The 15,668-nt window shown below is 44.1% G+C and overlaps 1 protein-coding gene across 8 annotated transcripts in view; it reads left to right on the plus strand.

Annotated features, from left to right (window-relative positions):
* The window catches only part of NPAS2 (neuronal PAS domain protein 2), a 96,529-nt gene that overhangs the window by 78,434 nt on the left and 2,427 nt on the right, over window positions 1-15,668 (plus strand). For 6 of the 8 annotated variants that reach the window (XM_072355935.1, XM_072355992.1, XM_072355945.1 and 3 more), the window contains 7 exons: window positions 915-1,021; window positions 1,201-1,293; window positions 4,820-4,966; window positions 11,315-11,509; window positions 12,346-12,512; window positions 13,567-13,659; window positions 15,154-15,340. In XM_072355935.1, coding sequence (XP_072212036.1) covers window positions 915-1,021; window positions 1,201-1,293; window positions 4,820-4,966; window positions 11,315-11,509; window positions 12,346-12,512; window positions 13,567-13,659; window positions 15,154-15,340 — 989 coding nt within the window. The remainder of the gene's footprint in view (window positions 1-914; window positions 1,022-1,200; window positions 1,294-4,819; window positions 4,967-11,314; window positions 11,510-12,345; window positions 12,513-13,566; window positions 13,660-15,153; window positions 15,341-15,668) is intronic. The other 2 variants (XM_072355964.1, XM_072356001.1) reach the window with 2 other exon arrangements.

Genomic DNA, 15,668 nt, shown 5'->3' on the forward strand with positions numbered 1-15,668 from the left:
GATTAGAAAGGGATAATCAGAAATAGATAAAAAATGCTCACCCATGTAGGCTCACATGGAAAACTCCAAGAGGAGCAATCTCCAGAAATATATATCCTTCTCCAGTGACAGTCAGCCCTTAAATGGGGTCTACGAGAGGTGGAGCCAGATTTCACCCCTTCTGCTCGCACAGCTGAATTGCCTTCACCTGCATTCCCACGGCTGACTCATTGCTCACCTCAGGTGGCCAATCAGAGGTTCAGGCCATGATTCAACAGTTCTCATACAGTGCCTATATGCCACAGCTGCTAATGTAATAGTTATTATTGTTGAGGTATTGATAATACATGTGTTTCATTGACAATGAAATGCAATGGTAACGTACAAGAAGGAAGGTCTAATGCAACCATCCATACACTGGAAAATGGATAGCAGGACTAGACATGAGACTTGCTATTTAGATCTCTTATGAAAATAAGGACTTGTGTCTTCAGATTTGAGGATGCCTGTATGAGCAATGCAAGGCCTCTCCTGACTTACCTGAGTAATAGCAGCCTGAGGCAAGAATTCTGGCTAAGATTCAGGATGCTCCAGCCATGACTTGGGTACACCTTATGTGCTCTTTCTGCTTCTTGGCCTGGAAGAAAAGCCAGTGAGTTTAATTTAGTTATTCAGTCCATACAAAGGGAACTTTGGGGTCCTTTTCTTCTGCTGACTGGAGCATAGAGCCATAATCTGTCTCTTTGACTTTTGCCTTTGCCTAGACTCTCCTTATCAGTTTAATTCTACTGCTACTGAAGCCAACAAGAACAGCCTCAGCTCCAGCTGGAATTCAGCCAGTCCATAATCATTTTTAGCTAGGTCTCATAATCTTGACTTCCAGTGGCAATGATTTGCAGTTTGCGAGAACTCACCAGAACTCACTTTTCTTGCAGCTACACCAACAAAGCTAACTGCAGAGGCAAGCACTCCCTTGCAAAGAACATCCAGCACGCAGCAGGACTTAGCTTCACACAGGCTCAGCCAGCCTACTGCACTGCAGGTAACTTCCAGAGAACCATAGGGACAGGCAAAAGGCAGAAGGCACATGCCATGTACTCAGCTTAGCAAATCCAAACAACTTGCACAAATGCCAGGTCATTAGAAGAAACATAGAATTTAAAGGAGCCAAACTTATAAATAAAGTTTTGCTTTGTTTGTTTTGCTTTGTTTTTAACCTAGGCTCCCTTGCCTTCTCAGCCTTCATGTGAGCTTCTCCCACAACAGTTGCTGCCTCAAGCAACTTTGCAAAGTCAGCCTGCACCACTGGCACAGGTTAGTTGGGGGGTGGGAAGTGGAATAGGTCACTTGCCTCTCTCCTGCTGCTTTTTCCCTTCATCTAATAAATAAATTCATTACAGGAGTCCAGGTCCTTGAGGGCTTTTAGACAATCTCTTTCGTAGCTAAAATAAAAAATCCACCAGCACTCAAACTCTCAAAATGCTGTGGGAAAGTAATCTGAACTGTACACTTGTGTGTTTAAATATTTTCCTGCATAATTCTCAGCAGAAGTCCAAGTGCATATAGGTTCCCACGTCTACTTTGCAGGATGACAGAAAGCAGAGATGGGAAATCAGTTTTCAACTTTGCTTCACATCCCTTCAAAATCAAGGTCATAACGAAAATGAAAAAAACAAAGCTAACAAAAGCCCTCCTAAAACACCTGTTTGGCTGCACAGAGGCAGAACCAGCCTGCAGTAAGGGGCACACTAAGAGCACCCATTTTGTGAGCATGCCAGCAACAGCAGGGCATGCTCTACACTGACAAATTCCTCCACTTAAATCTTTAAGCCTGTATCTCACATGTGGGCGATGGCTCAGAAAGCCATCTCGGTGTCTCATTTGGTTGGGTTGATGGTTGATAATTGGACTAGACGATCTTAGTGATCTTTCCCAACCTTAATGATTCTATGATTCTGTGATTTGCAGTAGATTTTGAAGGAGCAAACTGGTGCACCGTGTTCCCATCTCATTGTTTGTACCCTGTGGTTGTGCTGTGATGAGTGTCCCATCATCCTCTGATTTCAGAAATGACAGAGTCCTGGACCTAAGCTGCTGCTGCTGTTTGTATATGGTCTTATCTTGCAAGATCTCAGTGCTTCTTCCAGTAGCATATAAAATATAAAAAGTCCCGAGGATCCCTGCTTTAAAATAACAAATTCTCATTTATCTTTTGTGTTTAATATTCTTTTCACGATTCCACACCAGCATGCGGTGAAGAAACAGCATATCAATTATCTGCTCTGAGCACTCATTTTCTTTTACAGATATCCCTCTCCTTTATTCATTAATGCACTTCCAAACATCAATTAGTTTATTTATTGTAACCCGGTGCATGTTCTGCATGACTTTTTTTCTGCTTTCCATTCTTCCATCCCGCAGCCCTTGCTGGAGGGATGTTTTCTGGTTGTTAACCAAAGGCCCTGCCGCCTCCCTGTCCCAGCACAACACTTGTTGGTGCTGCATCTCCATCCTCACCACCAGACCGTGGTGCCATTCTGTTGCATGGCTACAGGCGCAGCCCCTTGGCAGTTTCTGAATTGGGGGAAGCAAACCTTGCCTACTGAACGAACCTTAAAGCACAGCACTAGGTGCTGCCTGAATGTCAATGGTTTGCCTTAAACAAAGTGCTCCCTATTCGAATATTTGTTTGTTTGTCTCCCTCATTGTAATAAATTAAATCCCCTACAACACAGTGGATGCTGATGACTGAATAATAATCAGCACTAATAACTCCGTTTGGGATTGCACAGGTGTTGTTTGGTAGCAGCGAGAATGAACGAGTTGTTCCGTGAACTTCAAAGCCAATGAAACCAGGTTTGCAGGGACTGTGCCCTGCAGGTCTGTGCAGTAGGGGGTCCTCTTTCCCACTGTCTGGACAGAGCTCACATGGCATCATGGCAGCACAGTGCTGTTGAGGTTCTCACAACTCTGTTGCACGTCTCCAGAATTGGGCTTAGAAGTAGGAAGGCAGAAGGAACTGAAAGGTTCGTTTCATTAGGAAACCAAGCAAAAAATAGTGTCTTGCCTGTACCCAGCTACCATTTTAATAAATCTTGCAGGAACAGAATGTCTTTGAAGCATCTGTTCTTCTGCTCAGAACCCTGCAAGTGAGGGAACACCTCAGCTTGCATGGTTCTTTAAGGATCTTTTCCTCCCTTGATTAAACTGTGATCCTCTGCAATCATAGATATCTCTCAGGTTAGGTCTGTCATGTTTGACTGTACCTGGGAAGCTGGTAGAGTCACCTGTACCATGCACTTTTCTGAGGATCCCAAAGAGTTTGCCATTACCTAAGTGAGATGAATGTCAACTTTATCTGATGATAATGACAAAATTAAAGCAGTGCAGTGCTTTGTTGTGGAACATTTTGAGTTAAGCTCTTTTAATGTATCATATAATTACAGATTTCTCCCTTAATTAGTAGAACAGTCGACGATCTTGAGATAAATACTTTGGAGTGCAGGTCAATTGCTGTTTCTCACTGCAGAAAAACAATAGAAGCTTTGTAGTCATAGGGATCGATGCAAAAATTATCAATAAACTTAGAGTAGGAAAAAGCAAGGAAGAAGTTTCTCACCCTTTTCCTTAGCAGCTCTCATCTGGTAGACCAGCTAACTACTGTTGCTGTTAAGTGGGAAATGAGAAACCAAATATGTTACATATAAAAGATGCTGAATAAAATAATGGAGTAATGATTTAAAATCAACAGCAATACATTTTCGTGTGCTTCACCCACCAGCACAGAGCTACAAAAAACAGCCATGGGAACAATGCGCCATCTTCAAGTTCAACAAGTCATAGCAAAATGTCTTCTTTCTTTCTTTTTCTCCTTTCTTTTTTTCCTGGATGCTTCCAGCAGTGCGTCTTTTCAAAGACATTTTGGATTCTTGGATGCCCTGTTAACAGAAAAACACACTGATGTTTTTTGAAGCCATAACACTGTGGGTTTGTCTCATAGTGTGTTTTTTACTTTTGGAATATGAATTTGTGCAATGTAACAATTCCGAAGCCAATTAAAGTTTTAATGAGTTTTGGTGGACATTGAATCATACCTGTAAACACCAAATAAAATGGGGAATTTACGGCCATGTTGTCCCCTCTGTGCTTATGGAGCCATCCCACTTGGTGCAAAGCATTGCTGCTATAGAGGCTGCACTTTCTTCTTGACCCTCATTAGCAATCTCCATTCTACATTATTGTTTAGGATAGCCTTTCCCCCACTGAGCCGAGCTATTTGTTCTACCTCATGTATAAAAATAGCTTAATGAGTATTTCTTGCAGCTTGGCCACTGCACAGTGGCAGGAATCTAGAAAATGTGTGCTGTGACGAGCTGTGGCATGATCTTATAGTAAGTAAACAGCAGAATAAACCATTGCACTGCAGCTGTTTCTGCATGGAAAAAGGAAAGTATTGGTAAAACACATTTGGAATAGACAGATATGCTGTGCTAAGGGCTCCAAATACAAGCCAATGATAAAAATGCACTCATTTGCCATCCAGTTAAGATGCTCTTGATATTCTAAAGCAGCGTACTCTCAAAAACGGGCATTCTGATAATTCCTTAACAGAACAGGGTCAGTTGTAAGCAGATCACTGTAAGTGAAGCAATTTAATATATGGGTGTAAAATTGAAAATAGAAAAGATTTATCTCTGCCTAGATGGTAGTATATTACAAACACATACTTTAGCCCTTTAACTGTGCTCTGCAGTCAAAAAACTAATAACTTCTTACAGAATAGTGTTGCATGAAGGCTTGTTTTCTTTGTAAAGCCTAATTTTTCCTCCCTTTTTTTTAGTTCTCTGCCCAGTTTAGCATGTTCCAGACCATCAAGGACCAGCTAGAGCAGCGAACGCGGATCCTGCAGGCCAACATCCGCTGGCAGCAGGAGGAGCTCCAGAAGATCCAGGAGCAGCTCTGCCTGGTCCAGGATTCCAGCGTGCAGGTACGTTGCTGCTGGGAGGGCCAAGTATCCTCCCGTGAAGCACTTGATAGGGCTGGTGACTTAAAATGGGCCCCAGGGCCTAGGTGCACTGGTGTCCGACCTTTTCACTTGCTTGGGTTGCATTGAGTAAAGAGGAATTGTCCTGGGCCACGTATGCTTAGGATGCTCCACAAGTAATGCCTCCTATTTATTTCCATGGAAAATACAACCCATACAATGAGCACAATAACACTGTTCGATAGAGCTGATTCTTGGCTACAAAACACTATTTTTCACCGTAGTCAGCATCAGTAGTTACACATTTTCACCAGCCATGAAGAAGCATGGCAAATAATCTGCACCAGAGGAGGTGACCCGCTGTTCCACAGCTGCTGTGGTGGTATTACTGCTGATACGCACCACACACCACCTCGCTGTGGTGATATATTTGCTAAAATGGAGCTTTTGAAAGGCCAGTAGAGAGACATGATCAGATCTTTGAATTCAGTATCTGATTGCAACTCTATACATTCCACTTGAAAAATTTCAGGTAATGTATTTGTGCTGATTGAAAATGGAGTTGAAAACATATCAAAACACTGACGACATTTTTTTTTTTGCAATCTTGAAACCTGCTTTCAAATTCCTTTATCACAATGGAGAACATGGCTGCATACTTTTTGCTGTTCACAAGACTGTGTTAAGCCAGTGTATCAAAATCCGTAACATTATTTGCTATCATTTGAGTTAGCACTGCCCTGCACCACATGCCCTGGGTTCAGCCCAGATATGGTTAACAGCACACAGTTTGGTCCTTTCTGAGTGATGGTTGTGCACCCAAGCAGGAAGAGCCACTGCCTTTATAGTGAGGGGTAGGGAGGCTAGGGGGTAGGCTGCACTGAGATCTGTGCCTGGCCACATGCAGCCCATGGGTCGTGGATTGGACATGCTGGGGCTATGGCATGTGGACATGAGAAAGCCAACTCACCTGAATGAGGATGTTGCCCTCTGAAAGCCTCTGGAGTGGTTTACTTCAGGAAAGATTAAGAGCTCTCCGGAAGAAGAGAAAAAAGAAATATCTCAGCCATAGTGGTGGGTGGAAGAATTTGGGTCATTTAGACTAATGTTTTAATACTTTATCTGCTAAGTCTTCTGAGTGAGCAGCTGTAATGGAAACGTGTTCACATTCATACTCGGCACTGATTGTTTCTCTCCAGTTCATTAGTTTCCATCAATCCACTGTGTGTTTTATGGGGACATCAAGGGTGCTCAGTACCACATCTGTCCCTCCCTTAGTCACCAGCCCTCCTTCAGGCACTCCCCAAGTGCTCATCTTTTTCAGATCACTCATTCCCTGTTTTCCCAACCCTACCACAGCTGGGACACAGAGTACAGGAGATGAATTCCCTTCTCACATTAAAACCTCCAAAACCTCTGCTGCTGTTCATTCCTTTACAGCTGGGAGGTGTCTAAGTGTATTTGTCACTCGACCAGCCCAAGCCTTCAGGGTGAAACTGACCGGTGCTGCTGTCTTATGTCTTTGATATCTTCTGCACAGAGCTGGTACAATGTCTACTTTGTACCGCCCCCGATCCCTACTGCACCAGCAAGTTCAGTTTAGTACATCTCAGGTTTCTTTTAATGACAAATGTAAGAAATCATCCACTTTTATAGCAGTTTCCTAAAAGCAGGTTGATTACTTCTCTGTTCCTTATTATGTAACTATGAATACCAGGTTAAATGACCCTTGCTATAAATGTTGCACTGGAGACCCACTGTGAACATTGTGCTAACAAGATTTTTGGAAGAAGAGCTCTGCCACAGAAATTAAAGTCTCAAATAACATTTTAAGCACAGGATGAAAACATGGGACCTGCTAAAGCCAATGGGAAATTTGCTTCCGACTTGCACAGAAATAGAATCTCACCTCTCATCAGCACCTGTGAAATGCATTTTCACGTATTAAAACCATTTGGGATTGTATGTTTAGCCAATTAAGGGATCGGTGAAGCCAAATTTGAAACACTGCCACCTAAGATACTGCACATGCACTACTGTAAGGCAGCACAGCAGTGAAGGATCCTGAAAGCAGAGCTCCCTGTTCGTGTTCCTATACAAACATACAGGCAGACCAGGCTTAGTTTCAGCGTATTTCCTCTACTGGTTCTGCAGTGACAATGATTAGCAGGAAGAAGTCCCTCTGCAATTGTCCAGAATATTCAGAATCTTGGCATGTGTCTGAACGCTGTTACTGTTATCATGAATACCAAGAGACGTGATATTTTCACTTCTTCTAATTGTGCAAAAAAACATAGCTATCCCTCTGTGAAGTCTTCAATATTTATATACCCCGATCCTTCTTTTCCCCCTTTTCACATAATCCAGGAAAAAAATAGAAAATGAGAGCACCTTCTGACACGCAAGAAAGAGATTATGTTTTTGTATAGCTGTTTGGGGAGGGTATTCCTGCTCTGGGATCTGTCCCCCCAAAAACAACCTCAGGAGGCAGCAAGCCACCAGCAGTCACACTTTTACTTCTCCTGCTTTCTCTAGATTGAAAAAAGAAGAAAGAAAGAGATTACTGTGCCATTGCAAGGATGGAGTGGGTCCGGGGATTAGCTTTGCAGTACTTTGCTAGGGGCAATTTAAAATAAAGCCTCACAATTGCACTTGTAGCACTTCTGTGACTCGCAGGAGTAAACTGTGATGTTGGAAATCTAACCATGTGCTCTGCCAAACAGATTTCATCACTGAGGGAGCTGCATGGCTGCAGACATCAACCCGTGTCTATTAACAAGGCTGCAAAGCGTAGCAGCAAACAGAAGAGCCTTACTGTTGAGCACATTTCTGTTCTTCTTAATATTCCACAGAGAGAACGGGGCTGTGCTGGTTGTGAACATGGGGGAGTGCCGTGGGCTGGCCACAAAGGGGGAAGCGTTCCCTGGTTTTCACTTGCTAGCTCCTTTATTAGCATATCGTCCCAAAGTGTACAGGTAGCACCGTGGGGAATTAAAGCCCAATTTCCATTTCCTTCAGAGGTCTTCAAAGGTGTAATGCATCACTTCACCAAGAAGCACTTTCCCAACCGGACAGATGTCAAGCTCAGTCCTCTGCATTTGTAACAGTTTCCAAGAGCCTTGCGCAATGAAAGATGAAGCTAGCAGGAGGGCCATAGGCCCTGAACAAAGTGCTCAAAACCCCATTAAGTCCCTGGTACTGCTCTCCTGACCAACAAAAGCATTAAGGGCAGCAGCAGCAGGAGTAACCTCAGAAGTCTGAAGGATGTCGTTGTCTGTGCCAGATTTGAACAGTCTGGCTAATGAATTGCGGGTGGAAAGGAAGGCAGAAAGAAGAGCTGAGACGGAGCAGCTTGCAAGAAGTGAAAATGAGAGCATACATATCCACCCATAATTTGCAAGCCAATCTCTCTTCAAAGTCAGTGAATCTCAGATCCCCAGTGCTGCACCTCTCTCCTCTGCAGGTATTTTACTGAGGGAGTCCTGATTCCTGTAACGAAGAGCTGTCATCACCTGATTATCCAAGCAGCAAAGAGTCAGTCAAAGAGCTGTCTCTCTCACATCTTGCCAGTACAATTCACCCATTAGCTGCAGAGACCGACTATCTCAAGGGGTGTCAGAGGGCCCCTTCCCTCCCTTGCAGCTTTGCTGCATATGTTAACAAGCTGGCCAATTAAAAAATATTTGTAAGATGCTTCTCTGATCTTGCAGTTCACAAAATCAGCCACAAGACATGTCATTATTGGCAGCGCAGTTATGGGGCTGCTGATTTATCTGTTTGGATTTGTTCCGACTGGAAAAGATTTATTTATTGTGGGGTTTCTGTTGCTATTTAAAGCTGCAGAGTTTCAGAGGAATTCAGGCAGGACTATCACAAGAGATACATTATGAAAAACCTGTTCTGTACGTTTTTGCTTTCAGGCTTAACTTGCAGGTAGCAGCTCCCTACTTCAGTACTCTCTCAAGTTAAGTTGTATTTTATGAGGTGTCTTGAGTCTTCCAGTTCTGTAGGGATAAAGGTTAGATGACACCACTGCTTCCTGCCCTCAGCTTGTTTTTGCAGGACGTTTGTGTTCAGTCAGTAATAATGCTGCTTTGTCCATTTCAACACAACGGAGAGCATCCCTCGATACGAAACACTCATAGGCCTCTCAGGGCATGAACACATGAACAAAAGAAATTGGCTTACTGCAATAAACTTGGTTGTAAATTCATAGTGTGGCTGCCAACTGTGCACGTTCCTACCCAGTGGCACACTCTGGTAGTTGCAAAGTAGGTTACTCTGCTTCCTGTCAACGATAAGCTACTTAGCCTTTGCCTCCAAGTAAGGCAGGCACACAGGCAGCTCACTGCAGAGCAAGTCATCTGCTGCAAGTTCCACCCTGTCCAGCATTTGCATTGATGGATACTGAGTTCGCATTGGATGGACTTAATATTTCACCAGCACTGTGCACCATATCCAGGAAGGACGCTTAAGATGTTGCTCCTTAAGATCATACCTTGTGCCAGCCTTGTTGGGAACAGTGGGCTCACAGTCCACGTGACGTGTTTGGAAACAGGCCACTTGCTTTGCCTCCTCTGAATTTTACATCAAACAGTTTATATCAGTGGAGAGTGGTTTCATTGCTGGAGTTAATCAAGTTCATTTACCAAACGTGTCCAAAGCTGAGCTTCTATATAACAAAAATAAACAAGAAAGTGAATTTTCATAATTTCTGCCTTTGATTTATTCATAATAAGACCTATTTACTTGGCAGAAGTTTCAAGACCATCTGTCTTTCTGGTATGCAATGGCTCCAAACTCAGCGAGCAGGGTTTTTAAAGGAAAACACTCGGAGCTAATTTCAGACCTGCTGCAAGCAGCCACAACTCTGTGACTTGACCCATTTATTTCTGTCAAGCATCTTTGAGTTTAGTTAGTCTACAGGACCTGAAACACACCACATCGTTGCTTGAGGTCTATTAACACTTTCATTAATTGCCTACTTCTCTCATTAAAGTAACTGATTAATGTAAGATTTGTCTCTACCTTGTTTCGGAGTAAAATCTTGGCAGGCAGAGATTCATTATATTTGAATTAAAACTATGTTTTTAAAGCTAGATAAATAAGCACAAATATGGTAGATCAGCCCACACTTACCCAAAGAAAATCAATGCATTGTGTCGGTTCTTTGGAGAAAGGTGTGGGATTTTGGTTTTTTTTTCCAAAAGAAATGACAGGGGACATGATAGTTTAGGGAACTGCTAATATAGCAATGAGCTGCATAAAGGTGTACTAATTACTGGCTGTACCTCAGACGTACTGCTGTGCGTGAGACTGATGGATGAATAATGAAGAGAACAATTGTGATTCTGATTTCATTTAAACTCTCGGTAGTTCCACTTATAGCAATGGAGTTCCACACTTGTAGTAGTGGTGTGGGACCAGAATCTGGGCCAAAAATGCCTTCAACTACCTGGGAAGCACCTCTTTGTACAGTCCTCGATGGCAAGAGGATAGATTTGAAATACTGCACAGATGTCTTGGTAGCGTTAATTATGAATAGTTCTAAAAGATGCCTTTTTCTTTTGTATAGCTCTAGTAAAAGAAATAGCCTCTAGAAGAAAAGCAAAAAGATTCCAAAGCCCTGCAGCTTTTGAAGAAGAAAGATTCATCTTGCAGTGCAAGAATGGAGAGTAAATCATTTGCAGAGTGGCTTCTAGTTCTCCTACACAAGCTGAATGCATGGCATGATTAGGAAGAACACCAGGTGACAGCTTCCTGATGGGAAATCAGATAAATGACAGCGACTGCCTGTTTACACATCTTCTCAATGATAAGGACACAGCCATTCAACACGGACAACTCTGGCCTCGCTGTGGCCTCATTAAATACGTTCAGCGACCTAACTTTACAGAAGGTGTTGAATTTTCCGAGACAAATTCAATAGCAGCCTTGCCTGAAAGACAGACTGATTTGTTGAAAGGAAAAATGAAAGGATTAAAAACACACAGAGTTACTCTTTGCTTTCTGGTCAGGGTGCCCCAGAATATGACAAATGCACTGTTAACCGCCCTCAGACAGGCCCTGCCTGCCCCGTGGAGTGAAGGCTTTTACCTTTAACTTTTCACAAGTTATGATGCACTTTTAGAAGGAGAAGGAAAGAAACCAAAGACAGCAGAATCATTAACATAGGAAATACGTTATTTCCTATATATACGTTATATATGTTATATGTTAACTAACAGTAAATGCACGGTGAATTCAGAGCTGTGATTACTTTAGGAAATATCTCTAGATTTAAATCCATTACCCTCATTACGTGTAACGATTGGTTTATGTCACTAAGACATCTCCTCTGTTCCTTCCCAGATGTTCCTACAGCAGCCAGCGGTGTCCCTGAGCTTCAGCAATATTCAGCAACCAGAGCCACAGCCACTACAGCAGAGATCGGGGGTCATTTCTCAGCAGCAGCTTGTCCCCAGTCCTCAGCTCCCAGGGCAAATTGCATCTCCACAAACACCGAGCCAGCAAGTACTGAGGGAAGCAAGTGTGATATCGAGCCAGGTAATCATTTATTTGACTACAGAAGCATGCATATGGAAAAGAGACACTGAGCTGTTACAAGACAAGCAAGTAAAATCACATCAGTCCTGCAATTATGCCTTTCCTTCCCTATTCTTCTGACTACATGCAGACTATATAAAGTGTGTCCCTATAGCTTTTACTTCACCTTAAACCCCTTTTTAAGATCTCAGTCAGGAGAGTTACTTGCTGCCTGCCATGATGGCATGCTGTTGGAGTGCTTGGATATTGATGTGAGATGCATGGGGAAATGGAAGTGCAGCATCAAGTGTTTGTAACCAAGACTTGTGAGATCCTGGCACAGCAGTTCTGTCTTACTGCAGACTTCTGGGCACTTCCTTCTTTGCTCTTCCACCTGCCAGTTGTGCTTCAACTGAGCCACAGCCTCTATTGGTGTTGTCAGAGTGCACAGTGAATGTATCTACACCAAGATGAGGTAAGGGCTCTAGGGCTAGAGCCCTCAGCCTTAGCACTGAACCTCCTAGTGGCCCACATTAACGTAACTGTTTAAAAGTGAACAAATAGAAAGACAATTAAATTTTTCCTTAGAAATGGTAATTCAGGGAAAAACTGGGAAAACCTTCTCACACAGAGCGGTGCTGCGGTGGCACAGGCTGCCCAGGGAGGTGGTGCAGTCACTGTCCCTGGAGGTGTTTAGGAGCCGTGTGGATGTGGCACTGAGGGACGTGGGCAGTGGGCATGGTGGGGGTGGGCTGCTGGTTGGACTAGAGGATCTGAGAGGTCTTTTCCAACCTTAATGATTCTATGATTCCTGCTAGCCAGGCCTAACCCTCAGCCGCCTCCTTGCTCTCTTGCAGGGCCCGAAGGCAGAGAGGAACACTGAGCTGACGACAGGCAGCAGCCGCCCAACTCGCAGCACGGCCACATTGTTTGGCCCCTCCACCCCTCTGTCCCGCCGAGGCCCTGGCCCCAGCTCTGGTCCCGGTGCATCCACTGCTGGCTGCAGCCATGACCAGCAGCTCAGGTAGGGTACAACACAGACTGCTTCATGGCCTTGAGATGTCCAATGCCTCAGGCTGCCCTGTGGGAGTGAGGGAGGGGGTGAGGCTCCAGTTCCAACTAAGTGTATGCATCTTGGTTGGAATGTTGCCCAGCATAAAAGGATCTGGGGGTGCTGATCAGCAGTTGGCTGAACACAAGCCGGCAGTGTGCCTAGGTGGGCAAAGAGGCCAGCAGCATCTGGGCCAGTGTCAGAAACAGTGTGGCCATCAGGATGAAGAAGTGATTGTCCCTCTGTACTTGGAAGTGGTGAGACTGCACCTTGAGTGCTGTGTTCAGTTTTGGGCCCCTCTACTGCGAGGACACTGAGCAGGTCAAACACACACACAGTGGAGCAGTTAATCTGGAGAAGGGACCATAAGACAGGAGTTATGAGGAGCAGCTGAGGGAACTGGGGCTGTTTAGTTTGGAGAAGACTCATGGGAGACATCATTGCTGTCTACAGCAACCTGAAAGGAGGCTGCAGTGAGGTGGGCGTCTGTCTCTTTTCTCAGATGACAAGTGATGGGACTCAAGGAAATGGCGCCATATCACACCAGGGGAGGTTTAGCTTGGATATCAGAATGAATTTATTCACAGAGGGGCTGGTCAAGCACTGGAACAGAGTGCTCAGGGAAGAGATGTGTGGTTGTGGTACTAAAGGGATATGGCTTAGCAGTGGACTTGGAATGAGGTTGATGGTTGGATGTGGTAGTCTTGAACGCCTTTTCCAACCTAAGTGATTGAACCAAGAGGAAAAAAAGGAAGACAGTTGAACACTGAGGCAATACAACCCATTCCCACTGAAACCAGCAGGAATGATAGAAGTTTCCCCTTGCTGAAACCCAGCACCTCAGAAGGGCACACATGTGACCCCAGCTGGAATGCACAGCCCCAAACCTCCACTCAGCAGAGCTGAGGTTACATCTCCTACACTCAGTCTTGTGTCATATCTGCAAGTGTCCTGGTTTTCAAAACAAGGCATATTATGGTCTTTATCTTACAGCAGTATCGCTTTTTCTTTTTTTTCCATGTGCAAGACTGTTGCTCAGCCAGCCTATTCAGCCTATGATGCCCACGTCCTGTAATGCAAGACACCCTTCAGACCTCAGCATGGCTGGATCCCAGGCTAAGTATGTGGCTTGTTAAAGATAAAATGCCAAAGTTGCTTTTGAGGGGAAACAGCCTTCTTTAGTAAGATGACAAAATAGATATAATCAGGAGCATGTTATTGTGCTCAGCCTGGTTTTCCAGTGTCAGGGTCAACCTCACCTGCCTGGTCACATCACTAACAATTACTGAAAGAAACAGAATGTGTCAGTGGTATCTTAAGATAACCAGGCTGGGGAGCTTTTCTTCCTCACGCAGCACTTACTTCAGTGCTGAAATTTCTGACCCAAAGAAAGTCGGTCCTGACCCAGCTGAAATGACCAGCACCAAGAAAGCTCTCTCCCTCTGCACAGGGAAGTACTGGAATAACACCAATGTCAGTCATTAAACACTTTTTCCCCCCCCTTTAGCTGTTTGCTTGTTTGTTTTTGTGGTCACCATCCTTAATTGTGAGCTGTCAAAACGATCAGTTCTTTATACATCATTAAAAGCGATTCCATATGTTACCTCAGGAGTGTAGGTATTCAGTAATTCTTTTTCGAACATAACTGTTGCTGCTTAAGATTACCTTGAATTAAAACCTTCAACACACAGATCTGCAGTTGAGACCTGCTTTTAAGCCTCTAAATAAATAGGCCTGATCTTCAAACATACCTCTCGCCATTCAAGTGCTCTGCCTGATTCACAGGACCCTTTTTCAGAGCTCACATCCTTTCATAAGTGCCCAAATGTTAGCATTTCTGACTAACCCCTAATTCTGAACAGCTGTTAGAAAACACACGGCACAGTATGATCTCACCACCCATTACGGGATAAACAGAATTAGGCTGGGTTGGCAGTAGCTCCATTGTGGTTTTACCCAGAGCCTTCTGCAAAACAGCACATATTTGGCATTTGCTATGCAAAAGCAGCCCAGCAAGAGGAGCCGAGTGTTTTGTTTTTGGCCTGTCTCTCATTCTAGAAGATTTCTAGAGGCTTCTTGTGTTTGTTTAATGTGGTCCACAGCTATGGGAGCTACGAGCTGCTGACCATAGTTGACAGTATGTCTGCAAGCACCTTAGAAACTAATGAAACCTACCCATCCTTCTGCAGGAGATTACCACCCCCACAGGCAGCCATACCAGAGCACAGGCAGCAGAACAGGGAATGTATTTACTTCTCAGCTGCTGCAGTTCAGAACTCATCTTATTAATAAAAAATCAAAGGCCATTTGCTTTAATGAGCCTGGGATGTGAACCTGTGGCTGAAGACATGCATAAACCAAAATACCTAATGAATCTAAACCGTGGTCTGGATTTTGAGGTGCAGTGTGTTCTGCCTTGCAAGTCCAGCTCTTGCACAGCATTAAGCAGAGCAGTGCTGCCAGTGATGCTGGTTCTCACATGCACAGATCTGATACACTGGAATCTTTTACTAAGAATTATTTATGAAGACTGTTGGTGTCCACCTTGTATCCTAGGAGAAAGCCTTTGTTTCTACTGGTTTATTCTTGGTTGTTTTCTTTCTTTCTCACACAGATATTCTCAAAACCAACAAATGTTTCAAAGCTTGGAAGTGCAGACTTCCAGCAGCGGCTCTCCAATCGTTCTGATGGGACAAGCAGTGTTAAACCAAGGCTTTGCCACAACTCCTCCTTCCCAGTCATCCTCTCTGCCACCTATGCAACTCCAGCACCAACAGCATCAGCAACAACGCTACCTGCAGGTAGGGAAGGACAAAGAAGACAGTGTGTAAAACACATGCACAGAGTAATGAGGCGAATGGGCTGTGCAAACAGGGCCTGCAGGCCTCGCCAAGCTGTAAGTTTCAGCGGGAGCCTGATCACGGCTGAGGTGGCCATTTCAGAGATACTGAAATGTGCAAGACACTGATACAGTGTCGTGTACCCTTCCAGTATAGCCAGGGAGCAGTGAGAACAGTCAGACTATTTCAAAGGAAATTACTAATCCTGCATATTGGAAACATAATCAGATTATCCTGGATGTATTTAAAGTGTATTTCTAGACGGAGAAAATTGATGCCTTAGGATTTA

Source organism: Excalfactoria chinensis, chromosome 1 (genome assembly GCF_039878825.1).
Source record: "Excalfactoria chinensis isolate bCotChi1 chromosome 1, bCotChi1.hap2, whole genome shotgun sequence".
Classification (NCBI taxonomy): domain Eukaryota; kingdom Metazoa; phylum Chordata; class Aves; order Galliformes; family Phasianidae; genus Excalfactoria; species Excalfactoria chinensis.